At 30.5% G+C, this 27,650-nt stretch overlaps 4 protein-coding genes across 7 annotated transcripts; all 4 read left to right on the top strand.

The window, feature by feature from the left end:
• Window positions 1-1,023: 1,023 nt before the first annotated feature.
• LOC122518050 (neuropeptides capa receptor-like) lies at window positions 1,024-7,839 on the top strand. The gene is made up of 7 exons (XM_043636718.1): window positions 1,024-1,820; window positions 3,777-3,867; window positions 3,977-4,176; window positions 4,273-4,515; window positions 6,450-6,789; window positions 6,922-7,344; window positions 7,430-7,839. The coding sequence occupies exons 1-6, from the start codon at window positions 1,535-1,537 to the stop codon at window positions 7,145-7,147; spliced, it is 1,386 nt and encodes a 461-aa protein (XP_043492653.1). The 5' UTR covers window positions 1,024-1,534; the 3' UTR covers window positions 7,148-7,344; window positions 7,430-7,839.
• A 1,168-nt stretch (window positions 7,840-9,007) lies between these two features.
• On the top strand, window positions 9,008-12,570 carry LOC122517906 (putative uncharacterized protein DDB_G0282133). Its single transcript, XM_043636523.1, has 8 exons — window positions 9,008-9,068; window positions 9,175-10,690; window positions 10,768-10,998; window positions 11,076-11,254; window positions 11,341-11,702; window positions 11,771-11,883; window positions 11,961-12,068; window positions 12,167-12,570. The coding sequence occupies exons 1-8, from the start codon at window positions 9,008-9,010 to the stop codon at window positions 12,462-12,464; spliced, it is 2,868 nt and encodes a 955-aa protein (XP_043492458.1). The 3' UTR covers window positions 12,465-12,570.
• A 569-nt stretch (window positions 12,571-13,139) lies between these two features.
• Window positions 13,140-23,203, top strand: LOC122518046 (ubinuclein-1). Of its 4 annotated transcripts, none has more exons than XM_043636713.1 (12): window positions 13,140-13,492; window positions 16,939-17,058; window positions 17,146-17,247; window positions 17,331-17,594; window positions 17,683-17,860; window positions 18,261-18,489; window positions 18,589-18,750; window positions 18,864-18,944; window positions 19,144-19,179; window positions 19,632-19,748; window positions 19,876-20,055; window positions 21,035-23,203. In XM_043636713.1, the coding sequence occupies exons 1-12, from the start codon at window positions 13,298-13,300 to the stop codon at window positions 22,452-22,454; spliced, it is 3,084 nt and encodes a 1,027-aa protein (XP_043492648.1). In that variant the 5' UTR covers window positions 13,140-13,297; the 3' UTR covers window positions 22,455-23,203. The 4 variants fall into 4 exon arrangements, with proteins under 4 accessions (XP_043492648.1, XP_043492646.1, XP_043492645.1 ...); XM_043636711.1 differs by having other exon boundaries at window positions 18,045-18,489; XM_043636710.1 differs by having other exon boundaries at window positions 18,042-18,489.
• A 1,843-nt stretch (window positions 23,204-25,046) lies between these two features.
• On the top strand, window positions 25,047-26,796 carry LOC122518045. Its single transcript, XM_043636709.1, has 3 exons — window positions 25,047-25,612; window positions 25,747-25,983; window positions 26,463-26,796. The coding sequence occupies exons 1-3, from the start codon at window positions 25,047-25,049 to the stop codon at window positions 26,605-26,607; spliced, it is 948 nt and encodes a 315-aa protein (XP_043492644.1). The 3' UTR covers window positions 26,608-26,796.
• The last annotated feature ends 854 nt before the right edge of the window (window positions 26,797-27,650 follow it).

The raw sequence follows: 27,650 nt of genomic DNA, 5'->3' as shown, positions 1-27,650 counted from the left end.
TTTTTGAAATTAAAATAAACAAACGAATTAGGGGATGAATAAACAATTTTTGTTATAGGTAAAAGTACAAAAGATTAACTACGATAAAATACGATGATAAATATAGGATAAAAATCTTATGAATTTTGTAACTAGGAAAGCTGAAAAAGAACGAAGAATAAAGTAAACGTTCGAAGGAATTCTTTTGAATTCTTCACGCACGATAACATGAGCATTGTATATTTTGAAAAAAAAAAAGAAAGAAAATAATGTACGATTCTCGCAGACTCGGTTGGATTTAAAATAAGGGTTCAGTGTTGTGATAACACAAGATATAATTATGAAGTTCCAAATAAATTAGTACAACTTGTGGTTAATTTTTGTAATAAAAATAAACAAACGAATTAAGGGATGAATAAACGATTTTTGTTATAAGTAAAAGTATAAAAGATTAAATACGATAAAATTCTAGGATAAATATAGAATAGAAATCTTATGAATTTTGTAACTAGGAAAGCTGAAAAAGAACGAAGAATAAAGTAAACGTTCGAAGGAATTCTTTTGAATTCTTCACGCACGATAACATGAGCATTGTATATTTTGAAAAAAAAAAAGAAAGAAAATAAGGTACGATTCTCGCAGATTCGGTTGGATTGAAAATAAGGGTTCAGTATTGTGATAACACAAGATATAATTATGAAGTTCCAAATAAATTAGTACAACTTGTGGTTAATTTTTGTAATAAAAATAAACAAACGAATTAAGGGATGAATAAACGATTTTTGTTATAGGTAAAATTATAAAAGATTACGATAAATATGATGATAAATATAGGATAGAAATCATATGAATTTTGTAACTAGGAAAGCTGAAAAGAAGGAAGTATAAAATAAATGTTCGAAGGAATTCTTTTGAATTCTTTACGCACGATAACATGAGCATTGTATATTTTGAAAAAAAAAAAGAAAGAAAATAAGGTAGGATTCTCGCAGACTAGGTTGGATTGAAAATAAGGGTTGGATGCGTAGTAGATGAGGCGCGTGGGAAAACGCGGATGAAAGTCATAGCAGTTAGTAGCTGGCTCAGTTGATCATCATCACTTGTTCACGGAGTGTTGACACGAACGTTAGAAAAATCGATTCGAATCGGTCAAACTGTGTCGTTTATCTTCGAAATTACTAAAAATTAATAACAAAATATCTCAAAAGTTATGAATTTTCGTATAAAAATTCATCGTGATTTGATTTCGTGACGCGATGTCAAGAAAATTGAACGATTGTGATGCGAGTTGTAATAGATTTTGTTGTAAATCGAAACAAACATGGGGACAATTAAATTCGAAATATTGGAAAGATTTTTGTATTATTTACGATGAGATTTGATTTGATTTAATTTGATTTGATTTGATTTGATTGAATCCTACGATGATTCTCGTAGGAAATAGGAATCGTTGTTAATTCGATATTTGAAAAAACAAAAGAGAAATTATTTGCCTATTGTGTAAACTCGATTAATTAATTCGAGGATTAATTAAAGGACTCGGTATTCAAGAGGTATGAATATTTCAAGCCGTTACACGATCATCCCTTTTTTAAGCAATACAACAACGGAGCTTACGAATTTGGACGAGACGGAGTACTTGCAGAAAAAATTAGGCTCGAAATATCTGCCACTTCAATTAGTTTTACCGATTACATTTGCATACGTAATTATTTTCGTAACCGGCGTATTCGGTAATATCATGACTTGCATTGTCATCAAGAAAAATCCGACTATGCAAACCGCCACGAATTATTATCTCTTCAACTTGGCTATTTCTGATCTTCTCTTATTGGTTTTAGGTGAGTGTTTTTTTTTTTTGTATCATCCTCAAAGAAATCGTTCCTATTAATTTAAACAAAAAGTTCGAGTAATGTTGACCCTCGTCGATTGTAAACGAACTTGTGTGTGTCTGTGTGTGTGTTTTCTCGTACACACACGTGTACGTTCAAATACATTTTTCTCGTTCAAATATATTTTTCTATCGTCAATAATTTCTTCTCTCTTTTTTTTTCTTTTCTTTTTTTTTCTATTTGAAATAATAAAACGACTCGTACATTTATCGCGAAGTTTGTGGGAAAAATTGCATCAATCACTGTCAACAACGTCGTTTTGTGCGAAGATAAATTTTTGCGGCTAGTCTCGAATAAAGTCTCTCTCCACTTTATGTCACCCCCATTTTTTTCTCTCTTTCTCTTTATCTTTTTCTTTTTCTATCTGTTTCCGAACTCAATGTTATTATCACTTTAAACGATCCTACCCTTTCCATTAAAAAGAAGAAAAAAGAAAGTTCGGTCTATCATTCAACAAAAGTTTATTTTCAAACTTTGGAAACGTTGCTGATAATAACTGCGAATAATTTTCTAACATTTTCATTTAAAACTCAAATATTTTTCTTCTATTATTTCTTCTTCTTCGAAAGAGAGAGAGAGAGAAAAAATAAAATTTAATTCAAATTTTTACAACTCGAAGATATACGAATTGAAAAGTAATTTTATTATTTTCGTGTTATAATTAAAATATATTTGTTCTCGAACTAATTTGTATTTCTATCTTATTTTCATTTGAACATTTTAATATAGCGTTTTAAAACTTGTCTTTGTGCATTCAACTTAACGTCAAAACATTCTGTCGTCAAAAGAAGATGTGCCGTCATGTGCAAGAATCGTATTAGCAAATTCTCTTGGAAATCTCAATTAATTCGGATTTTATATATGATCTTTAAATGATGATTTTAAGTACTCGTGTGTGTGTCGTTGATTGACATTCCACGTTATATCGAGAATTTATTTTAAAAGCATCCACTTATCTCACATTTCACTCACTCATTGTTTTCAACCATTGTTTATCATTTGAATAATCCAAACTAGAAAATTCTTCGTAATATCAGCTACGTTAAAACAACGAAGTTTAACGACGTATGAAGATTCATAGATATTCGAGAATAGAAATAGAAAAATTAAAAATAGAAATGTAAGAATCAAAAGTAACGATGAAACAATCAAAATGATTGTTTATCGAAACATAAAATCATAGATAGTGTACGATAATCTAACTTTTTCGTAATATAATAAATATATATAGTAATTTTGTATTTTTTTTTTATATATATACAATTTATTTATCTGATAAAGTTATTGGCGAGGCAGGAAATACGACAAAAATTCGAATCTCTTTCTTATCAAAGAAAAACTTGTTAACAAAAAAAAAAGATTTATCGATTGCGTGCGAATATATGTGTTGTGTAAAGTAAATACACGTGCGTAAAACGTACGCGTGCGCACATATATGTTTACCTGTGTGTATGTGTACGTGCATGTATATATAAGCAATTTATTGGTTTTGAATAATATTCTAACAAAGATAAATTTATATATACGTATGCGTAAAAAAAAATATAAAAATAAGGACGGTAAATAAAGTGGAAAAACGCATAAATTTCTGACAATGGGATCATATTTTGCGACGAGACTCTTATTAAATAAATCCAAAGATAAAATATTCTCGGTGAAAAATAACGAGGCTTTTTCTAATTTTTTGTTTTTTTTTTTCGCTTCTCATATTATTATATTTAAAATGATATTATTTTCTGTATTAAAACATCAAAACGATAGACCGGGAATAATTATTAGCAAAATTACAAACGTTCATCCGCGTATAATGGTAGAAATAATAATCTTGACAAAGAACACACAATAATAATACGTCAATTAACCCTTCCACGTTGGAACTTTATCCTTTGTTTCGGTGTTTCACAGGTTTACCAAATGAATTGAGCATTTTCTGGGAACAATATCCATGGCAGTTTGGATTGTACATGTGTAAATTACGAGCCTTTGTGTCGGAGATGTAAGAATATGAAATTTATTTCGTGGGTTTTAGGATTATCATTTTTCATCTGTATATTTTTCTCCTATTTCATATTTTTTTTTTTCTTTCTTTTTTTCGTATTTTGAAGGTCATCTTACGCATCGGTACTCACCATAGTGACGTTTTCCTTGGAAAGATATTTAGCTATTTGTCATCCTTTGCATCTTTACACCATGAGTGGTTTGAAACGACCAATTAGATTCATTTTGGGTACTTGGATAGTGGCACTGATTTTTGCCATACCATTTGCCGTTTATACGACAGTCAACTACATCGAATATCCTCCAGGTGATATTATTGTTACAAAATAATTATTATTATCATTATTATTATATTTATTATAATATTAATGAGAAAATTTGTTCTCGTTTTTTCTACGTTCAGAATCAGGAAGATATTCAGAAGATTCAGCATTATGTGCTATGCTGTTACACAATATGCCGAAGTTTCCACTTTACGAGTTAAGCTGTATAATATTCTTCTTAATCCCTATGGTGTTCATAGTAGTTCTATACGTGCGAATGTGTCTCAGAATACAAAGGAATACTCTTGGCCATAGTATCGAGGGTTCGGTTCACGGTGAGACGAGACAAGCACACTCACGAAAGGCCATTGTACGCATGCTTAGTAAGTCAAAGATTTCGATTTCTAAGGTAACTTAATAGTCTATCAATTGAATCTCTTTGATGGTGTATAAACTTAACTTGTGAAATCGATACGACATTAGAAAAAGATTAGAAAATGATTGATGTAATAATAACGTGATTTGGGAAAAAAAAAAAATTGGTGTGTGTACTTTTGTACGCACGTAAAAAGTTATACTTCTTTGGCGTACCTAAACGAACATAACCTCAAAAATAACTTCAAAAAAATAACTTTACAAAAAAAATAAATAATAAAATAATAATAAAATAATAAAATAAATAAAAAAATAATAATTAAAAAAATAATAATAATTATTATTATTATTATTATTATTATCACCATTATTAATTTTCCTTGTTTATTTTTTAATTAATGTTATTATTATAATATTATTATTATTATTATTATTATTATTCATTATTATTATTATTGTCGAATTACTTTATGCGTCAACGGCCATGGCGCAGTGATAGAACTACTTCCCGCTCGATCATTTAAGTCAAGCAGCCCCTGAGTACGATTAGTACTTGGATGGGTGACCCGTTTGAGAAAAAAAGGGGAAGAAAAAGAGAAGACAACTTCACGATTTTTCCATGTCACTCGTAAAAATTCGTTCTCCCATCACATTTTCACAAAACGCGCCAAAAGAAGTATAACTTCAAAAAGAAGAAAAGAGCAATAATCAACTTTCTTCAAATCTCATTTTAAACGCACTCGTAATTATAGTCATCATGACGGGATTTAGAAATTTAACGTTTATCTGCGAATTCCACGTGTCGAATTATTCTGTCATTTGATATGAGTAAATGTTTGAAACTTGATTAACACCGGTGATAACATATGAGATAAATTGAGAGATAATTATGAGATTAATTGAGAGATAAAATATGATTTACTTGTGAAAATTCATCCGTAATTATATGGATGTTCTTTTAAATTAACACAGTAGTACTGGAAGAAATTCGTCAAGCGAAACCACGATATATTTATACCGTGTGTGTCAAAGGGATTTTTTAAACTAGAATAAATAGAAATGAATATTGTTGAAGTAAATATAAAATGAAGTTTTGTAATTGTCTTGCCATGTATACATTAGTAAGTCAATAAAACTAAGAACTTGCTGACAGTCGGAGAAAGATTTTCTCTTAGATTAAATCTTGAATATAAGATGTAACTTTGATTCGTGTCTTTGAAGTGTTATTTAGAGAAATTTCGTGCTTTCTGGTTCACGTAAATACCATTTATTTTTCATACGCTATTATAACAAATGGAAAATCATATTTTATACTTTCAGTCGGTTAAAAAAATAAAAAGATTCATGAAAAATTACATACTTTTTAAATCGTATAGTTTTTGTGATTCGCATAAATATTATATTTTTTTAAATTATTATACGTGATCGTAACAAATGGAGGAATATCATATTTTTTGGTTTTGATTGTTAAGAAAAATAACATATTCATCCGTAAAACACATTTTTCCAAATGTAATCGTATTTTCATCTGTATAAATAATGTAACGCGAAATAGCTTAAACGTCGACCATGAGATTGTTATTCAATATGCGTGCACGCAACATAACATTGATATATCTGCATATATCGATCAAAATTCAAAAACGAATACTTTCAAAAAATGTAATTAATGCATACGAACGTATTTTCATCGAAAAAGATGAAACAATAAATATTTACTTAAAGATTTATTTGCTTTCGAGACCACTCGACGTATCTTTTTTAATTTTATTTTATTTTCTTTTTTCTATTATTTTTACTATGATTTCCATAACACGTATGTCAATATTATCAATTTCTACGTTTTTTGTAATACATCGAATTCTACTAAGATATTTATTTCTATTTATGGAAAGAAAGAAAGAAATACGTTTAGAGTTCTATTCACATAAATATGTTTCAGTCGCCGTTGTCATAATGTTCTTCGTCTGCTGGGCACCCTTTCACGCTCAACGATTGCTTTACGTCCATCGAACGTCATATTTCCACGATATAAATGAATGGTTGCATCCGTTGAGTGGGTGCCTTTATTATTTCAGTACAACCGTTAATCCAATTTTATATAATGTCATGAGCGTTAAATACAGGACAGCATTTAAAGAGACACTTTGGTGTACGTCGGTCAATCTTTCCACCCCTCCGGACGGCAACAATAGTATCACGGTTTACGATTGTGAAAGTGGCAAAGAATTTCGCATGATTCGTACCAGAAGTTCGCGTTACAAGAGGAGTATTATCAAAAGGCTGGTTTTCATAAAAATAAAAACAAAAAATCGCGTGTTAAATACGCGTATAAGAAAATCTAATTTTCTTTCATTTTTCAACCGTGGGGCAAAACTAACAAATTTTTTATTATCGATTATCGATTTTTTTAGATATGATTCGAGCGAACAATCGAATATCTCACGAAGATCTTTCAAAAATTCACAAAGGAGCAACGAGGACGACGAAAAAAGTTCTCCCATCGAAACTTCTATGGACGATGATCATCCATCGATCATCCCAACTACGAAATCGTCACTCGTCGTGCAATCTTACAACGGTAGAACGAAATGTTGGATCGTTAAAAAGAATCAAAATTCGAAGGAAACGCACATGTGATCCGGGCCTTATTTTCTTAAACGAAAGGATTCGTTCTATAAATTTACATCCAATGATGTAGAAAAGTTTATCGAGATTGGTGAATCGAATGAGACTTCCAGCGAATATGCTGAATCTTTCGTATGAAAGATAAGAAATATTTTTTCTTTCGTTAATTATTGATTGTTAAATGTAAAATTCGTATTAGTAAATTTGAAGTAAGTATATTTAAATTCTTCAAATAATTACGAAGAATGATCAATTAAAATGATGAAATTGTTGGAGATTTATTTATGTTTTTAGATCCAAATCCAATGATATCAATTAATCAACGTATCGTCCACATATGGAATCAGGTATGGATCAAATAATGAACTATACTAAATGGAACAAATTTTTAATTTATTGTACCATTTGGAAAAACACATAAATGACGGGATGAATTTATAATATTACAACCTAATTTTACAATACCCAATATTATAATGCAATATACTTATTATATCTGTAGAATATTGTCTTATCCGTTTTTTGACAATTGAATATTGATCATTTTACACTTTCACGATTGTTATAACATATTGAATAACAAAGATGTAAAGGGTATATAATACTCAAACATATACGCACACTTTTCAATGTTTTATGCTGTAAATATACATTGCATGTATAACAATTGTATTATCCTAAATAAATGGCTTTAATCGTGAAAATGTATATGTTTAAGTTATGTTAGGTTGTTCAGAAAATAATTTCGTTTTTTTTTTTCAATAGTAAATAATGCATACAAAGTAGTGTACAGTTGTACATTTAAAAAATGTTCTGTTGTATCAGAACAAACCACAAAAGTATCAATATTGAGAACAGAACGTTACAATGACTCGCGCAAAACTCGCAAACGAAGTTTTCCATACAATTTTCTTTCTGAATGCAACAGTCTATATCTTGCAAATATTCCATATTTATTCATTGCACGTAAGATGCTAATAATATTATTTTTTTTTGAGAATCGTATCTTTAGTTGACGTGCTAGGAATATCTTCATATTTCCAAGTATAGAATATTATAAAGAACACGGAGTAGTAATAACAAAATTTAATTATCCTGTCTTTATTATTCATGGTTTGAATAAAAATCTCTTATTTAGATAATAAAAGATTATTTTACAACGAAGTTTGATAGATTGGAATATTAAACAAGCTTGGATTTTTTAAAATTTATGTAATTCTATCAAGAATTATTTAAATTTAAAAAACATTTTACCGAAATAGTTGTTAGTAACGCCATCTGGCGAGTTATATTGTAATCAACAAATAAGATAGTTCTCAGAAGGTAAGCTAGGTATCTTCATTTCAATTATACTAACTTATGAAAAAATAATATGATACTTATTTAATGTTCATAAATTTTCAATAAATATTCATAAGAATTGATAAAGACAAATTAATACAATGTATTATGTAATTAATAAAAAATACGGATAAATTTTAATAATTAAATTTGACGATAAAAATATTTGTTTTCTTTCAAAAGTTGGCAGCACTTTGCATACAACTTATAACGATACGTTTGAATTTGTGTTTACGGTTTTGTACCTGCATGTGTTCTTTAAAAAAAAAATATAAGTTTTCTCAGATATAGTTCTTTTAAGAAATTTAATTTCTATAATGCAAAGTGAAGTCTGATAAGAGAATTAAATGAAAATAATGAACATATAATGTTTTTCACAGTATTTTGCTTTTCTTTTAGTGAATATATTATATTGTTTTGAATATAAAAGTTTCGAATTTGTATTAGATATTATAAATAGAAAACAATTTGGTATTATAATCATAGTTTAGAAATAAAAACAGATGCCTTAAAGAGGATAGATAAAAAAATATGAGTGATTCCAGTAATGCTTCTTTTTTACCTTATCATGCTGTAGAGAAATATATGGAAGGTATGCTAAATAAAATGAATTATATATTATTGCAAATTATAATTACAATAATATGGTAATTTTTTTTTAATAATTATACAATGATTTATTATTTTACATATCCTAGATTACCAGATTTCATCTGATTCATCTGATAACATCGAAAATAATACAGAAGATATTTTTAAATTACCGATCATTGGTTCTCAAGATTTTGCATTAAAATTATCAGACAATTCTACAATAGAAGATACTCAAGATATTCTTACTGAAAATAGCACAATGAATAAGAGAAAGGATTCTATAATAGTCATTAGCGAATCGAGTTCTGATAATTGTTTAGAATATTTTATTAAAAAAAAGATTATACCTGTAACACCAAAAAACACCTACAAGAATGCAATAAGGTCTAAAAATTATACCTTGGAAATATCTGATAGTTCGGATGACGATGAAACTTTTTATGAAAAATATAGAAACGTATCGACAAGAAATAGACACGTTAGTAAATTTTCTAATTGTATCGACAAAATGAATTCACAAGATAAGAATTGTTATTGTACTTCTGATGAAAGTTCCAAGGATAGCAGTCCGATAAGTTCAGAACACAATAAAAATATTGATGTGTATAAAAATGCAGGTATTAGTCAGACATTATTAAATATGCGACATAAGAATGAGAATTCGAATAGACAACTGAATAATACATTGGAAAATGGAAAAAATGTGTATACCCCTGTTTCCAATTATAATTCATTGAATAAATTGACTGATATTAATAGTAATAGTTCTAAGAAAGCAAAGACTCCTGTACAGTTGACAAAAAGTGATTTTAATAAAATCCTAAAAAATATCAAGTCGACGAAAGCTGTCTACGAAACCCCAAAAACATCTAAAGTCTCTAATATTGTAATCGATGAAACTTTAGATGAAGAAGAATTGCATCCAGCATTATCAAACGATGACAGTTTAATAAAAAGATTTGACAAGCCACCTGCAGTAATTATAGATGAAACGAATAGCGATATTACCAAAAGTAACTTTTCTGAAACAAATATGGTAACTTCGTCTAAAATATATGATAAATCTATCAATGCTCCTGTTATAAACGATGAAGCACGATACTTATCAGAAAAAAAGAAACGAGAAATTTCTAATTGGCTTATAATGAGTTCGCCGCATTCTCATAGTGATAGTTCGTTCACTAATGTACCTGCGAGCATTAAAAATAGCATAAGTTCTGGGAACAGTAGTTTAGAAAGATTGGAGTTGAATTATGAAACACCAAATAACAGAAATAAAATCAAATTAAAAACCGCTGAGAATAATGCTGTTGTATCGGATACAAATAATAAAACTAGTTCTGTGTCGAAATCAAAACAAGAAACACCATATAAATTTATACGCAAACTCAATGAGAATGTTCTTACGCCTTCGAGCGTTCGTCAGAAAAAGAAAACTACTGATCAGTGTAATAATATAGATACAAAACAATCCAATAATATAAACGTTAATCAATGTACAGATATATTAGATAAATTGTATGGTAATATTTGGAGGAATAATGCAACTGCCTTACTTTCAACTCCTACGAATAAACAAAAAAACGTTATGACAAAAGATAGAGCTGTGCAAACAGAAAGGTAAGTGTTTATTTGTTAAAATAAGAAATACAAAATATGTGTAATAATATAAAAAATAATTATTTTTATTGTAATAGAAAAGCAACGAATTATAAATATTATAGAACAGAATTAGGAGGAAATAAACAGAATAAATGTAATACAGAACAAAAAAAATCAAAGCATAAAACGCAAAGGAATAGTTTTATTAATGATAGTTCTTCCTCTGAGAATGAAACTGAAAGCTTATATTTCACCGCTCTAACAACTCCACGTGTATCTGATCTTAGGTCAAATAAAGTTAATACTAAATCACCTTCTGTTCAAAGGTATACTATACTTTTATTTAATTTTTATGAATTTTATACAATAATACAAAGTAAAATTTCCAAAATTGTTTTTACAGACTCATTGAAATATGTGATTCTGATACGGATAATGAATATTGTATTAATCATACCTCTTTCAAAGTACAGAAGACATTAGAAAAGAAAAAATTATCATTTAGTGATGAAGAAGGTAGTTCCGATACAAGTGAATTTGATCCAAGCGATGATATTACTAAAAAACGTGTATACAAAAAAGGTAATAAAATAATATTTTTATAAGTATGTTATTGTTATAAATAACGAATTACAAATTTTTAATTAAAAATAATATAAATTTTACAGATGTACAAAAAACAACAAGAAATGTAGCACCAACGAAACAGAGAAATCTTTTGTCTGAAGAAAGCGAGACAAAGAATAAACACAGAGGTTTTTTAGCTTCTCTATCCGATTCGGTACCTATGATCAATGCTCATCCAGATGCAAAAAAATATAGGCTAATGTATAAAAATAATAAAGAAGAGCTTTGCAAGTATTTGTATAAATTGTATAACGAGAATATTTTTGACAAGAAGTTACCAGAAAATATGTTGATAGAATGGAATGTTCGTATGAGAGGAACAGCTGGATATTGTTACAATAAAAGATTTGTTCAACCACTAGGAGGGATTCTCAGATCTTCGAGATTAGTATTATCGACTAAAGTATGTGGCATATCATTATACAAATTTGAAATTAATTTTGGTTAATAATTAACGTGAATTTTCCACAGGTTTTAGATACACCTGATAGACTAAGAGATACATTGATCCATGAAATGTGCCATGCTGCTGCTTGGCTAATAAACGACGTATCCGATGGTCATGGACCATTTTGGACGGCATGGTAAAAAAAATATGATTTGAAAAAAAATTACTTTTTATATTTATATATTTGATTTATTTTATTATAATTCGATCTAGGGCGAACAAGGCAATCAAAGTATTTCCTGAACTTCCACCGATTCGTCGTTGTCACGATTATAAAATTACAACAAAATTTACATATAGATGCATCGAATGCGGATATAGGTAAAAATATTAATATTATTTTCATGCGGATTTATCGTTTAATTTTGATTATATCATTAATCTTAATTAATTGTTATATTGTTTCAAATGATTTTTAGTATTGGACGACATTCTAAATCTTTAGATATCGAAAGGAAACGATGTGGTCACTGTTATGGTAAATTCGAATTACTTATCAATAAGACAACAAAATCTGGTACAATTCAAACGCAAACGCCGAAAAGAGAACCATCCGCATTCGCGCTTTACGTTAAAGAAAATTACAATACGGTGAAAAAGGAGAAGAATTTGAAACATGCTGAGGTGATGAAAGTTTTAGGCCAAAAGTTTTCGGCAATTAAAATAGCAAAGAAAGACGATAACAATGTTGACAATAAAAGAGATTCGTTCGAGTGAACGTATATTCTTTGTATTGTTTTAAAAAGTCTTTTATAACTAAATGCATATTTTTTAATTACGTTTTTAATCTTACCATTGCAGGCACGACACATTTTTTAAGATAAAAATCTAGACGCAATAATTGTATGTAAATTTAAGAAAAATATTATAATAAAAAATACGTAAGACGATGTTTTGAACCTCGATAAATTTGATATTATAAAATAAAAGTATATATTAAAATAATCTCAATTAAAAACACTTAATAATAAAATATATTAAGTCATCGCCAATGACAATACAAAACAAATGCTTCGTACTAACCAATCGGAATTTCAGAAAACCTTATGACGAATGCATATGATGCGTCAAAGTGCATCTCAGTGTATTTCCAAACATAATGGAAACCAATCAATCATCGCCATAAATGATAAAATCATTTATTATCATTTACTCTAACATCTCATTTAAGTATGACTCGTTAGAAAAATGTAAGAAAGAAAGTACAATAAAAAAGAAAAGGGGGAAATACAATAGAAAAAATTCAAAAATGGCGCGGTCGCGCTGCAGTCGCATCAAACAATAGAAAAGTGCAGGGATATTAGTAAGGAAAAGAAAAAAAACTAGAAAATGAATATGCGCATGCGCATCTGATATTGGCGGCGACGGCGGCGGCGGCGACAGTGGTATCGGCGTCAGCAGCGCACTCTAAAAACAGTCGTGCCGAAGATGGCGACGTGCGAGTGGTGGTGTCGGTGGAGTGTTTAAGAAAAGAGAAAGGGACCATGTTGTCACCTAGGCCAACGCACTGTTTCCCGTGATTCGCAATCGAGCTCGGTGCAAATGTAGGAATGTCAGAGGTTAAACGGGTACCCCTGCAAACCCTGGAGTTTCCGGAGTCCCTGGGCCACGCCGCGAAGAAGGAGAAAAAGGGTGAGAAGGGCAAACAGCTTGCGCCCTCCTTCCGTTTTACGCTCACTTTGCCAGAGTCGAACGAGAAGGCATGCCCCGAGTTCAACTACGCGCAGCTTTACAAAGCAGCCGAGGTTAGTTTTAATATTTTTCAATTATCTGTACAGAGAGACAGGTAAAAAGAAGAAAAGTTACGCTCTTGACCGCGTGCCTCGATAAGGGCACAACGCACCGGCCGCATTTATCTCTATCTCTATCTCTATATCTATCTCTGTCTCTGCCTCTTTCTCTCTCTATCTCTCTCTCTCTCTCTCTCTTAACGACTTTGAAGAAGAAAGTGCAAAAATACGAATGGTTTGGCGTCGCGAGGGCGACTTACAACGATGCCAGATGCATCGGCATGCAGCAACCGCTCTCGATAACGACAACTACTGTCACGCGTCCTTGTTGCCTCACGAGATCTCTCTCGATGACGTTTATTCCTTTCTTCGATATCCTGTCTCTCCTCTATATGTGTGTGCTTGCAACCTTCGAGAAAAGAGATACTACTCTAATCGATTATATTCTCCGACATTTGTATCAAATTTTCTTTTTTTTTTTTTTACGAAATATTCTCAAACAGTCTTGCGTGTAATAATTATCAAATAACTCTTGTAACTTCTTTTATAAACGTCGAGGACATTAGTTTAAATAAAAAAATGTTCTTTCTAATATTTCGAATAATATCCTAGAGAATTATACCTTCACTTCGAGATCACTACAAAATCATCCATTTTAGTTACTAACTCCTCTACTCCTAAAGGAGGAAAGCTGAGAATACAACGTTACAAGCCCGACATTGCAATTCCTTTTAACTATTACTACTTTCTCTATTATTCTTAGAAAATAATATCCTGTTATATATATGCCACATAAATACATTTTATTTTATCCTACAATAATAATAATAATAATAATAATAATGTTTATCATTATAAAAAATTTAAAAATCACAACAACAACAACAACAACATTAACAATAATAATAATAATGTTTATAAAATGTGAAAACTTAACGTTATCCCCTATGAAAAATATCATTTGTTTTCGAAATTATATCGGAACAATATGTTCCTAGATACATTCTTTCTCCTCTCCTCTCTTCTCCTCTCCTCTCCTCTCCTCTCCTTCTCGTGTATCTTTCTCCCTCTCTCCTTATATCTTTTTTTTTTTTTTTACTGCGCTACACTGGAAACTCGTGATCGTCGACACGTATCGAGAGCGCATGTATAAGAACACGACTTGACCTCTCTAGAGACATATGTCATGCGTTCTTTCTCCATGTCTTTTTAGTTTTCGTACCCCCCATCTTCTTCGTTCTCCCCAATCTCCCCCCCTCCTCCTGTTTAATTTTTCCATTCGTTTTCTTTTTCCTCATTGAGAATAGAAAATTTCTCACGTTTAAGCGCGCGCGCGCGATTTATTTGCTTTACGACAGAGTTGGGGGGGGGGGGCTAGGAGGGGGCTGGGGGTTGGCGGGAGGTTTAACGAATAATATTTCAAGAAAAAGATAATTAAATGTGCGGAATATTTATCGTGAACGAATTTTCATCGACTATCACCACACGAAGTTTCCTCCTGTTCGTTACGAATTTACACGATGATTGCGCGCGCGCGCGCGCGAGATTGAAGTTTATACACATACACATATGTTTTTTATGATAGACTCTTTCTCTCTCAACACACTGTCTCTTTGTTCGTCGTCGAGACAATGAATGCACGTTGGTGACCACTTTCATACGCGAGTGTGTGTGTTGTGTGTATGTGCGTGTGTGTGTGTTTGTTTGATCGAACGACGACGCTCTCTCCTTTCATTTTTTTTCCCGACGTTTTAACAATTTTTTCCTTATTTCTTTTTTATTTTTAAAGTTAATTAATAATTAATCTATGTGTTCCTATCATTTAACTCTTTTCCTCTGTCTTTTTTTATTTTTATATTTAGTTTCATTTAAATTACAGACAATGTGTAGGTATGTGTGTGTGTGTGTGTGTGTAAAAGAAAGAGCTTTCATAACAGTATACGTGAAAAATTATGATTCACGTTTTACGGTCATAGTTTCATAAAGAAAAGGATAAAATATATGACACGACTGGTTTTAGCCAAGCCATTATTATTCTAATGTACCATAGATTTTTGTCTAACATATACAAGGCTAAATAATAATTTATACGTAAGGTACAAACCCATTGGTGGGGGATAAATTACCTACTCCCCTCTTCTTACTTTTTTCCCCTCTTTTCCCGCCATCTCGGTCGATCATTCTTTCAACGTTGCATCTATACCAACACCATAAACGTATAACCGTCGCATGACACGTATACACACTTTTCTTTCTCTTGATTAAAGAGTATAGTGAAAGAGAAAGAGAGAGAGGGAGTGTGTGTGTGTGTGTAAGAGAGAGAGAGAGAGAGACAGAATGGTCTTTTGTCGTGATAGTTATCGATTCACCACCGCATAGTGGTTAGTATCCTTTCGCAGGCTGCCCTATGGATCTTTCTTCTCGTCCTCTTATCTTTCTATCTTTCTTTCCTTCCTTCCTTCTTTCCTTCTTTCCTTCCTTTCGCGCCTTCTTCACTACGCAACATGGATTTTTGAAATTCCTTATATTCCTATAGGACATTTACCCCGTCTACTACGACCCTCCCCAATAATATTGTACTGTACCTACTTGAAAGGACAGCAGTAGGGGAAGTACTTTTGTATTCTTTATACTCACCCTTCGTAGCTACCCCTCTCTCTCTCTCTTTTCAAAGATTCATCCCTTCATTTGAAAAAAATAAGATCATATTTTTGAATCGTTATACACATTTTTTAAATATGGACAATATAAAATAAATGTTTGAAATAATTCAATATATACTCGTATGTTTAATTTATTTTGATTTATTGTGATTGGTCATTCTGTTTTATTTTGTTTTGTTTTGTTATACCTGTGCCACTGTTGGCTTGAATTTTTAACTTGTTGATGATAATATTATCTCTGAAAACGGTCACTCAACGTGGCGTCCCTGTATTAGGAGAGCACAATGCTGGAAGAGGTTGCGCACGTTTAGCGTAGAACAAGCAAGCAAGGTATACGCCGTTGTATATCGTAGGTTTATGTTTCACCTGAAACGTGTTCTCCTGGTATCGTCGAATCTTTTTCGCATCGTTTCAAAGTTTCATCTTATCGCTTTCTTCTTTTTTAACTTTCTTTATTATTATTTTTCATGACTTGTGTATGATTTTTGGATTACAGTGTTGTTTGTTCTTCAATGCATACAATAAATCTCATTTTTGTATAGTTTTATCTTATTGATTTAATTGATAATCTGATTGATAAGAGAATTATGTACGTTTAAAAGGAATTATTAGGGGAACTTTGAGAATTGATGATTTGTTTATATTTAAAAGTAATAAAAATATACGAGAACACCTGTGCGTGTGTGTCCTATTTGTTAACAGTCCTGAAATAATTGAAAATTAAAGAAAATGATAAATTTAATTGAATTTATACTGTGACAATATTTATGATTGTATTTATTTATGTTGATTTGATAGAAAAAGCGAAGAAAAGAACAAAAAGGAGGAGATGAGAATACGACGAATGGGCTGGATCCCTACGACGACGATGACGAAGATAAACTTAAGGATATGGCGAGAAGATTCGAGGCCAAATACGTATGTATACTTTTTATAGAAATTAATTAACAAAAATATTCCGTTCAAATAGAAATAATTGTTTGAATATTTCATATTATTTTATAGGGTACGGCCACTTTGGGAAAGAAAAGACACAAGTATGATGATTATGTGGATTTGGGTGCAGGATACGATGAAAACGATTCCTTCATTGACAATACGGATGCTGTGAGTGATCATTTTTTTTATATTAAACATTTCATTGTTTGCCTTTGTTTAAAATTTGTATTAATCGATTGGTGTTTTTCCAGTACGATGAAATTGTGCCAGAAGAGATGACCACTGCTCATGGGGGTTTCTACATAAATTGTGGTGCCCTAGAATTCAAAGCTGCTGAAAGGCATTCCTTAGTTCACAATAACAACAATAATAAAAGTAACAATGATGAAGATGAAAGTAGCGATAGCAGCGAAGAAGAAACGGAAGATGTGGATAGTCCGAAGAGGGCGGATAAAAGAAATCTTAGTTCGTCGGAAGATGATGAAGTAGATGACATGTCTGATCAACCGAGAAAAGTAAATTAAAATACAAATTTTCTCCCCAAATTTAATTTCGCATTAAGTTAAATATTTTCCTTTATTACGATTTATTTCATCCATGAAGAAGCAGAAAGTCGATGAAAATGGGGATAAGAAATCCAACCATGAAAATGTAATCAAGAAGAAGAAAAAGAAGCCGCAGAATCATCAAGCCCAAGATCAACGTTCGAATTCTCAGCAGGAAGCCGAAAGGCGGAAAGAAAAGGGGGAAACAACGGATGCCGAGGGTGGTGGTGGTACAGGTATATTCATAGAAATTTTTTATTCTTTTAAAAATATTTCTTTTGTCTTGTTTTCTTTTTTTTTTTTTTTTTTTTTTTTCTTCTCTTCTCCTCCAAATACACATGGATTAAGAAATTTACATTTAGATATCCCTGTTTCTTATATTTTTTTTTTTATTTTTTTTTCTTTCTTTCTTTAAAGAAGTGTCAGAAGATCAAGAGGAAAAGAAAAAGCCTGATAAAGAATTGCAAAAGACTAAAGCTACGACGGAGAAAAAATTTGATATTAAAAAATTTGAGAAAAAGCCATCATCCACCAATAGTAGTAATAATGGGTGTGACGCGAAGAAAATAGATTTAAAGAAACTTCCTGGTAAAGACAGTAATATCGACGATGCTATAGAAAGTGTCGTTAATGCAGCTAGGGTCGAAGACGAGTCGAGTCAGGACACTACGGATTCAGGAAAATCTCGTGGTAATCTTGGTACAGACTCGGAGTGCGATGATATTGACAAAGAAGAAGCACCATTGCCGGACGGCCTTCCAGAAGATATCAAGGAAATCGTTAACAAATTGAAGGTACACGCGGAAAACAGCAAAGAGGGTAAAAGCAAGTTTTTCAACCCTTCGGTCAACTCTGCTTTGTTTAGGTGAGTCCTTTTTTTCTAACATATTGCAATTTACAGAGTGTGAGAGAGAAGGAAGGAAAGATAATGTATAATTATTTGTATTATTTTCTTTTGAAATAGTTTAGAGAAAAAATTGAGGACACTGAATTCAGCGAGCGCAAGACCGCAGACGTACGAACACCTCGCCCGGTTTCTACCTTGTAGTAAAATAACTCTTCTTAATAGAGCTAAAAAACTATATTTGCAAGATGCCGAATACAGAGTTAAGGAAACAATGCAAAGGTAAAACGTTATTCTTGATTATATTATAGAATAAATGAAAGAATTTATATAATACTTGTATCACTTTTAAATTAGTAAACTTCAATTGCTGGTAAAGATTGCTGGTGTTTCAGGTTAAAAGTTATCATTGATAATACAATGCCTTCGGTCATGGATGCCTTTATCCAGGAAAGTCAAATGGTTGCCGATGAAAAGTAAGTATTTATCTTAATAATTAAATAATTGATCAATGATCTTTCGATAGAGATAAATGTTGTTTGAGCTTGTAACTCTACAGAGAAGACACATGTTGAAAATAAGAACAAACAAAAAAAACAATCAAAAAGTAGAAGTTAATTCTTTAGGTTGTGTAGGATTTTAAATTGGAACTCATTGTACTTTTCTATTTCTCAGTCCTCAATTATACTGGGAGATATATCGGTACTGTTGGTAAGGTGCCCCTCGTAAGAGGAAACCCTTTCTATTCTTGCCTGTCCAATTTCTCTTTCTCTTTGTCGTTCCCTTCATTTCTTCTGTCTTCATCTTTTTCCCTCTTCTTCTTAATCTTATCTCATGCTTGTAAAAATATACATCTGCTATTTCAATTTAACAATGAAATATCTTTTTTCAAATTGGATATTAGAATTTTTATCTGTACATGTAAATTTCTATTGAAAGATGATTTAAATAGTTTTGAGATAGCAGAAGACCAAAGTCGGGGCTTTTTATCATCAGTATCAATATTTAGTTTTTCACTGGCATCATTTTTTATATCAAATAACGTGTGCAACATTTTAAAAATCAAGTTTAACGTTTCATTATTCTTCATCACCGCAATACCAACATCCCATTTTTTTCCTAATCTTTTTTTCTCAACTATAATTTTGTAATTGATTTTCCAGGGGATTCGAAGGTTCGCCCGCAGCTGCCGAGAGTAGCGACGAAGATGAAGGCTCGTGCAAAAGTACGGATAAATCTAAAATTCCGAAGAAACGATTTCCCTGGACAGACGAAACTAAGTATGCCACTTTTATTTTCATTTATATAAAATTTTTGAATTCATACGAAATACATTTTACGGAAAAAAACAGAAAAATTATTCGACAAATTTCGACTTCTTTTGTTTTTTTGTTTTTATTTTTATAGGAAACTAGTATATGAAATAGCAAATGCAAGAAGACAATATTTTAAAATTTTAAGACCTAGAAAAGAAAGTATGGAGTCATTCGTGGCAACTTTTATGGATACAAAAGTTTTACCATTATGGCCGTCTGGTTATGTACGCTTACAAACTTTGTTGAAGTATTCTAATCCTGTCGAACCAACGTAAGTATTATTATTATTATTATATAATACACACGTGCAAATATCTTTGCCCATTTTTTTCTTCCACAAATTTTGATCTTAGAAAGTAATTTGTATTTTTTTTTTTATTTCACGCTTCGCTTTAATGCACGATTTGTTTCTGTTTAGCTTATCTAATTTTTTTCCTAAAGGTGAAAGAAATATTTCTTCTGCATGTGTCCCCCTCATAAGTAATATCTAATCAAGATTATTGACTTTACGCCAAGATATCGATATCAGTTAAAACTAAATTTTATGTAAAAAAAATAAAAAAAAAATCACGGTCAGCAGAGATCGAAGCCTGCAACGCCAGTTGTACATCCATCATCAGGTAGTTAGACGGTAGTTCTATTTTCTGGTCATTGTATGTTTTAGGGAGATGGTGTTTGTGTTGGATTAAAATTACGATTTCAACTTCTCGGATTAAACTCGATATTGGAAGCTCTAATAATAATTATTTTAAAAAAGAAACAAAAAAAAAGAGCTTGACAATCGCAAGCTTCTTAATATTTCTAATGCATTTGTAGATAAATAATTTTAGTGCAATGTATGATAAATGGGCCTTAATTTTGTCACTTCTCGCTCATATCTTTCCTTTTTGTACATATTTTTATTTTATGTTTAATTTTCTTTCTTTTGTATTCTTTGTACGTTCATTGTCTTACTATTTTCATTAAAAACTTGTTTGTTTATTTATGTAATATTAATATTATTATTACTATTATTATTACTATTACTATTATTATTATTATTGTTATTGTTATTATTATTATTATTATTATTATTGTTATCTCTATTGTATCCTCTTTCTATTTTTTATCTACTATTATAACACGTCGAACGCTGCATAATCTGTATATACTTTATAACTATTGTATGTACATTAATACTGTTGTTATATATTCAAGGATCGATAGATATACATAAACGTAACGTCATTATTTTATATTTCTGATTTTAGAATTAAAAGGAAAGCAAAGAAGTTGAAAGATGTTACTAATAGTATTTCTTCTTCTGCAAATACAATTTGCAATTCTTCTACTGGAAGGCTCGAGGCAGCAACAACAAGCAGTAATAATAATAATAATAATGTTGCTGCTGCTACTTCTGCTTCTACTTCAACTTCTACTTCTACCACTACTACTACTCAAGAAAGGGAGAAAACCCCTACAAGTGTTGCCGCTAAGGTTGTAACTGTCGTTAATGAAAACTCTTTGAACGTTACAAACATCGGGACAACACTTAAATCTAACGATAATAATGCCGAAAAGAAGCAAATTAGTTCGAAAAATAAAGACAAAAATAAGGACAATGGTGGTAATAATAATACGGGAGGAGGGGGGACGCAATTTGACGTAGCCTCGAATATCGTTTCGAATTCTACTACAGTTGGAAAAATTTCAGTTGTACCTACGGCACAATTAATGGCACAAAAGCCAACCAAAAGTCACTTGGATAAGTTTAATTTAATGGACTTAGCAAATAGTTCACTTTCAATTACACCCGTCAATGATTATCATAAAATACCAGGAAAGACGAACGAAGTTAAAAAAGATGTAGTATCTATTACGGCCTATCCAGAACCTTCCAATATATTATCTAACGCTAACGAAGTTCCGCAAAGTGGACATGTAACTGTACACAGACAAGAAACTTCATATCCAACAACACAACATTCTAATTATTCATTAGCTAATCAAACTTCGCCACACTCTAAGCCTGTTTCATTGAAGCATAGAATATTACAAGACAACACGGAGATTAAAAATGAGAAGAGATTAGAGGATAAAGATGTTGAAATTACGAGTAGTAAAACGGATAAGAGAGACAAGAAGCGTGAAAGGTGTATGGAAAATAAACACAAATTGCAAGACACGAAAAAACGAAGAAAAGATCCGAAATTGTTGGAACAACAAGTTGGACCACCGCAACCACAACAACCACAACCACAACCACCATCCATACACTCGGACAAAATTTCATTACCACAACAAACTTCGCTTACGAAGGAAGAACAGGAACAAAGACAAATCGAGGAGACTGTTGCTGCTACGACATATTTGAGTCAAATAATCAACGATGACACTTCTACCAGGGCGACAACGGATAAAAGAAAAGATGGCGGATATCTGGATGAGTATATAGGAAATATAATACCCACTGAACAAGAAAAGGATGTTCAAATGGTTATGAGGTCATTAAAGGAATTACAAGAATTACAAGAAATGAATTGTTCGCCTAGCCATTCGCCGGTTAACGCGTGTGGCATTCAAAAACCAAACAAATCTAGTGTGCAGTATGTCACTTATCAAGAAGAGTATCAACGGTTGTACCTTAAAAAGGAAGATAAATTGCGACCGAAAGAAGAAGCACAGTGGTAAAGGAAAGACATTATAAATACGCTTTTAAAATGGCGTATATTTTAGATGATGATTATAATGGATTAGGGTCAAATGGATACCATTTGGACAAAAATGAAGAATGAACTTTTGTAGACAAAAAAAAACAAAAAGAAGGGCATTTGTCGAGATCAATTAAAAATGGTCAAATGTGATTCTTCGAAACTTCTTCCATTATTATTATTATTATTATAATTATTATTATTATTATTATTATAATTATTATTATTATTATTATTATTATTATAATAGCGACGTTTTACTTACGTCAATGGTCAAAAAAAAAATTATAGAATGAAAGAGATAAAGAAAGAAAGAAAGAAAGAGAGTTTTGACGGCTGATATCTCATTGCAATGCGTCATATACAAATTTTTAAGCATTCGAGGAAAGCCGAGGAAAAAAAAAAGAATAATAATTGTGTAAATACATAATGATTCGTTAAGAACAGCGTCAAACATTACCTGTACAGAATAAGTATAAATTATGAATTTATTATAATCTATTAAGTATGTGTAAATAAGTTAGCGTCCAATCGTCGCCGTGAATGGGGTGGCTAAGAATACAATTTTATCTTTTTTTAAATAGAATTATTATTTTATTTTGTCGCTTTATAATATTTTGTATCTTATTATATATGATTCACAAATTGGAATCCTCGAAGGAAAATTAAGTCGGTGGTATTGAGTAAGATGAAGATATTAAAAAAAAAAAAGAAAAGAAAAGAAAGAAAGAAAAAAAAAAGGAATATAGAGTTGTCTATTTTATATGAAATTATTTAATTGTCGTTGTGTGATTATTATAAACGTGAGATTAATTTTTGTTCGTCCTCGTTTTGTTTTTATAATTGCCGTGTGTCGCGTGGGTGGGATGATTAATGAATGGGGGTATTGTAATTATAAAAAATAAAACCAATACCTTATGTAAGAATAATATTGAGGATCCTTTGGCCACCCTAAGTCACCAAGCGAAAAGAAAAGTTTCGAGTGTTGTTCCTTTTGTGCACACGAGCTGTCATCTCACGTTTACCATCGTCGCATCCGATAAAATGCAGTGTGCCCTGAACAAAACAAAACAAAACAAAACAAAAACAAAAAGAAAGAAAAGAAATGAAATGAAATGAAATGAAATGAAATGAAATGAAATGAAATATGACAAGAAAAGAAGAAAAAAAGGAATCGGTTAGATTTAATATATTTTTTATATATACTCTCTCTGCCTAAATTCATGTTGCCTTCCGAATCATTTAAAAATACAGACTACTACGAGAGTTCGAACATCTGAGCGAATAACATCACAATTAACAAGTGATCATTGTTATATTGGCCTGTGGTAAGAAGAAAATAGTTAAATGTAGTGCAAGAATTCGAATATTTCCCCCGTTTCCCCGAATAGATTAAATGGTGCAGCTTCGTGTGCAACTAGATCGAATGATAGATTTTAAATAGCAAACAATGTATGCGGTGAGAACCAATGTGTGAGTTCAGTATTTAGAGGTGGAGAGGAAAAGAAAGAAAAAAACAAACAAACAAGAGAGAGAGAGAGAGAGAGAGAGAGAGAAAATGAGTATGAAAGAGCGAACGAGTTAGAGTATTTTTGGAACACGTAAAAATGATAATTAGTAAATGTATCTAACGTGATACACATCCTCCTCTCCCTCGTTCCCCTTACCTCCTACTCCTCCTCCTTCTCCCCCTCCCCCTCCCCACACTTCCTTTTTCCCGCCAACTCCATTTTAACAATATGATACTTACAGTACGTTTAAGCGTCTTGTACAATTCTGCATTGAGAATTTTTACTAAGACGACTTCAAATATAAGTTTTGAATATTTTTTACAACATTTATACATGACTGTCTACCCCCACCACCACCCCTCCTCCTTCTTTATTCGTAAACGACGAGTATTAATTATTTCTGTTTTTTTTTCTCTTTTTTTTTTTAATCACTTTCTAGTTGCATTATGATATTTTTTAAATTAAGAATAAAGTGTATATAAAAATAGGTCAAAAGTAAAATATTTTGAAAAATTCCGAAACCATTAAGAAAAACGTTTCTCTCGTTGCGTTGCATTGCGTTGCAAGAATTTTAATTATCCGTGCATCCTCAGATTCGATTTAATTGATTCGTAACAATTAACGACGAAGGCCAACTTAATTCGTTGATTTCTTGGTATTTTTTTTTTCTTCTTTTTAACAGATTAATACATCGGTCACGGGTCACCTGTGTTCTTTCATTGAGGCCTTAAGAAGGATTATCCGTGACCTGTGCGTTATTAACTGCATTTTCTATCTTATCTTATTTTAGATTAGACAAAAAATATGAAACTTTCGTTACAGTCATCGTGTTAACATTCTTTGATCGGTTCACAGGATACATTTCGTTTCGTCGGTTTTAACCAAGGCCGTTTATTTGACTATAAAAGTATCGTATGTTTGGTGAAAAGAGTCAGTCTTATAATAGTAAATCGATTAGAATACTTTCGGTATTTTCGAAAGAAATTATTTACATTAATTATTATATTAATTAATTATTATTATATTAATTTATATATATATATATATATTCGAAAAGAAAAATGATATTTGTACGTAACGCTTTTTTATTATTAATTTTCATTCGACATTGCGTTTGTTCTTCCTATTACGATCCGAGCGATCAATTATTGGGTTCTGATTTAGAGAAAGGTAAATTGAAGGAAGTTCATTTGAACAAAGAACAATCGAGTAATCAGGATAGTTCATTGTACGACAAAGATTTGTCAACGAATCATGAGAATAATGAAAAGGTTGCTCGTTACAACGAACAGGATAAATCACGCGAAGGATTCGACAAAGACAGACATTCGTCCGGGCGTGTTGAAATTACGAAAGAATCCGATAACTCGTTTCAAAAACACGGTACTGGTTATCACAAAAAAGGTTTTCATAATACCGGTTTTAGTAATAGTTATCACAAAGATGAGGCAGGTAATAAAACGAATTTTTACGAGGATAGCCACGACGAGAAAGGACATCGATCTTTTGACAAAAACGCTGATCTTTACGAGAACAATTTGAAGGATCATTTCAGGGATGGTTTACACGACGCTTCTTTTAAGGAAAAGAATAAAGCCGAACATAGGAATTACGATAACGGTCAAAGGTACGTTGATTTTTATATTCGTAAATTGATATAAATTATTTGATATATTTCAATTTATTCGTTTAATTATTATTATCGACATTTTATTTGAAATTCATTCGGTATGTATTGTTATACATTTTTTATTTTTGTAGATACGATGATTTACGCGCTCGTTACGATCAATTTCAAAATAATCACCGATACGACGACGGAAGAAAATATTTTCACGACGATTTAGGAAGATACGACGATAAAAATCGTCATTATCATTTACGAGATTATGATTATTATCAACGTAATCCATATTTGTATCAAAATTATCGTTATAATATTCATCCCAAATATTATTACGAAAATCCAAATCATAGCGGAATTTTAAGACATTATCGGTAATTTTATTTTATTTCATTTTCATTTTTTTTATTATTCATATTAATATAATATAAAAAATATGTTATAATATATTTTTTATAATAATATTTTTTATAATATGTTATAATATTTTTTATAATAATATTTTTATAATACGTTATAATATATTTTTATAATATAAAAAATATGTTATAATAATATTTTTTATAATATGTTATAATGTATTTTTATAATAATATTTTTTATAATACGTTATAATATATTTTTAATATTTAAATATTATTATAATAATATTATATAATATTATAATAATAAATATAAAAATATATTATAACATATTTTTTATATTAAATTTTAATTAATATATTTTTATATTTTTTATATAAAAATATGTTATAATATATTTTTTATATTATATTATATTATATTATACATTTGTATTTATTTATATCTTAATTAGTTTCAATTAATTTCGGTGTTTTTTTCTTTTTCACAGCGATTATTATCCATACTTTCTTAATCGAAAGATCTATTATCCATATGAAGATTATTTCGGCGGGTTGTATAACAATCATTATGATATTGATTTCAAAAATAATAGATTCTTTAATAGACATTTGCCTTACCATGGTCGTTATTAGCATTAGAAATTACGAATGAATATTCTTCAATCATTAAAAGTAGATGTAATTAGGAATAAGTTTATTATTATTACGTATTCATTTTTTAAATCATTTTTTAATTAGTTCTCAATAAATAATCCTTTATTGTACGACCATATAAATAAGAAAATCAAAGAATGCTAATAAAGCGGGATATGATAAAGCTTCTAAAATGAAATCATTTATTTAATTAACAATTGAAATAAATCTCAAAATGCTCTTTAATTTCTATTTTATTTAGATTAATTACTTACGTAAATTATCTAATTCCATATTTACTGAATTATCGTAAATAATTAGTTCATACATCGTTAGATACACATTGAGAGCATTTGACAAGGTTCGAAAAATCCAATTGAATTCTGGATCTGCTTTGATAGAACTTGTCATTTTATTTATGGTTCATTTAAAGAATAAATTTTAAAAAGAGAAAAACATGATAAATAAAGAATACAAATAATTATGGGTTTATGGTTAGTTTTATTATTCGTAAATTTTGTATACACATTGAACTTTGATGCATATGAAAATATGTTTTTTTGTATACATAAAATTTGATTTTATGCTATTAAGTTATATCGTAAAATACACACATATCGAGAGTTGTAGAAAAACATACTCGAGAAAGTGTAAATAAAACAAGAATTATACTCACGCACTATAGTGGCTCATCGACCTGGAAAAAATATTCGCAAAAGCCACTTTAGTGGCAGGCCAGCTAAGGCCATATCGGTAATAGTAGTGCTCTACTTTCATATTATCTACCGTCGGTAATAGTAGGTTCCTATTTTAAAACATCGGCTGTTGTTAATGAGAATTTCTACCTTAATAATATTGACCGTCAGGAACCTTAATATAAAATATTATCGGCGTAGAATAAACAAATTAGAAATCTAACCGACGGTCGATGTTTTAAAAGTAGAAAACTGCAATTACCGACGGTCGATAAGATAAGGTAGAACACTACTATTACCGATATCGCCTTAGCCGGCCTGCTACTAAAGTGGCTTTTGCGAATATTT

The sequence above is a fragment of the Polistes fuscatus genome, unplaced genomic scaffold (genome assembly GCF_010416935.1).
Source record: "Polistes fuscatus isolate 324 unplaced genomic scaffold, CU_Pfus_HIC Scaffold22, whole genome shotgun sequence".
In the NCBI taxonomy this organism is placed as follows: domain Eukaryota; kingdom Metazoa; phylum Arthropoda; class Insecta; order Hymenoptera; family Vespidae; genus Polistes; species Polistes fuscatus.
This window is presented reverse-complemented; position numbering and strand designations above follow the sequence as displayed.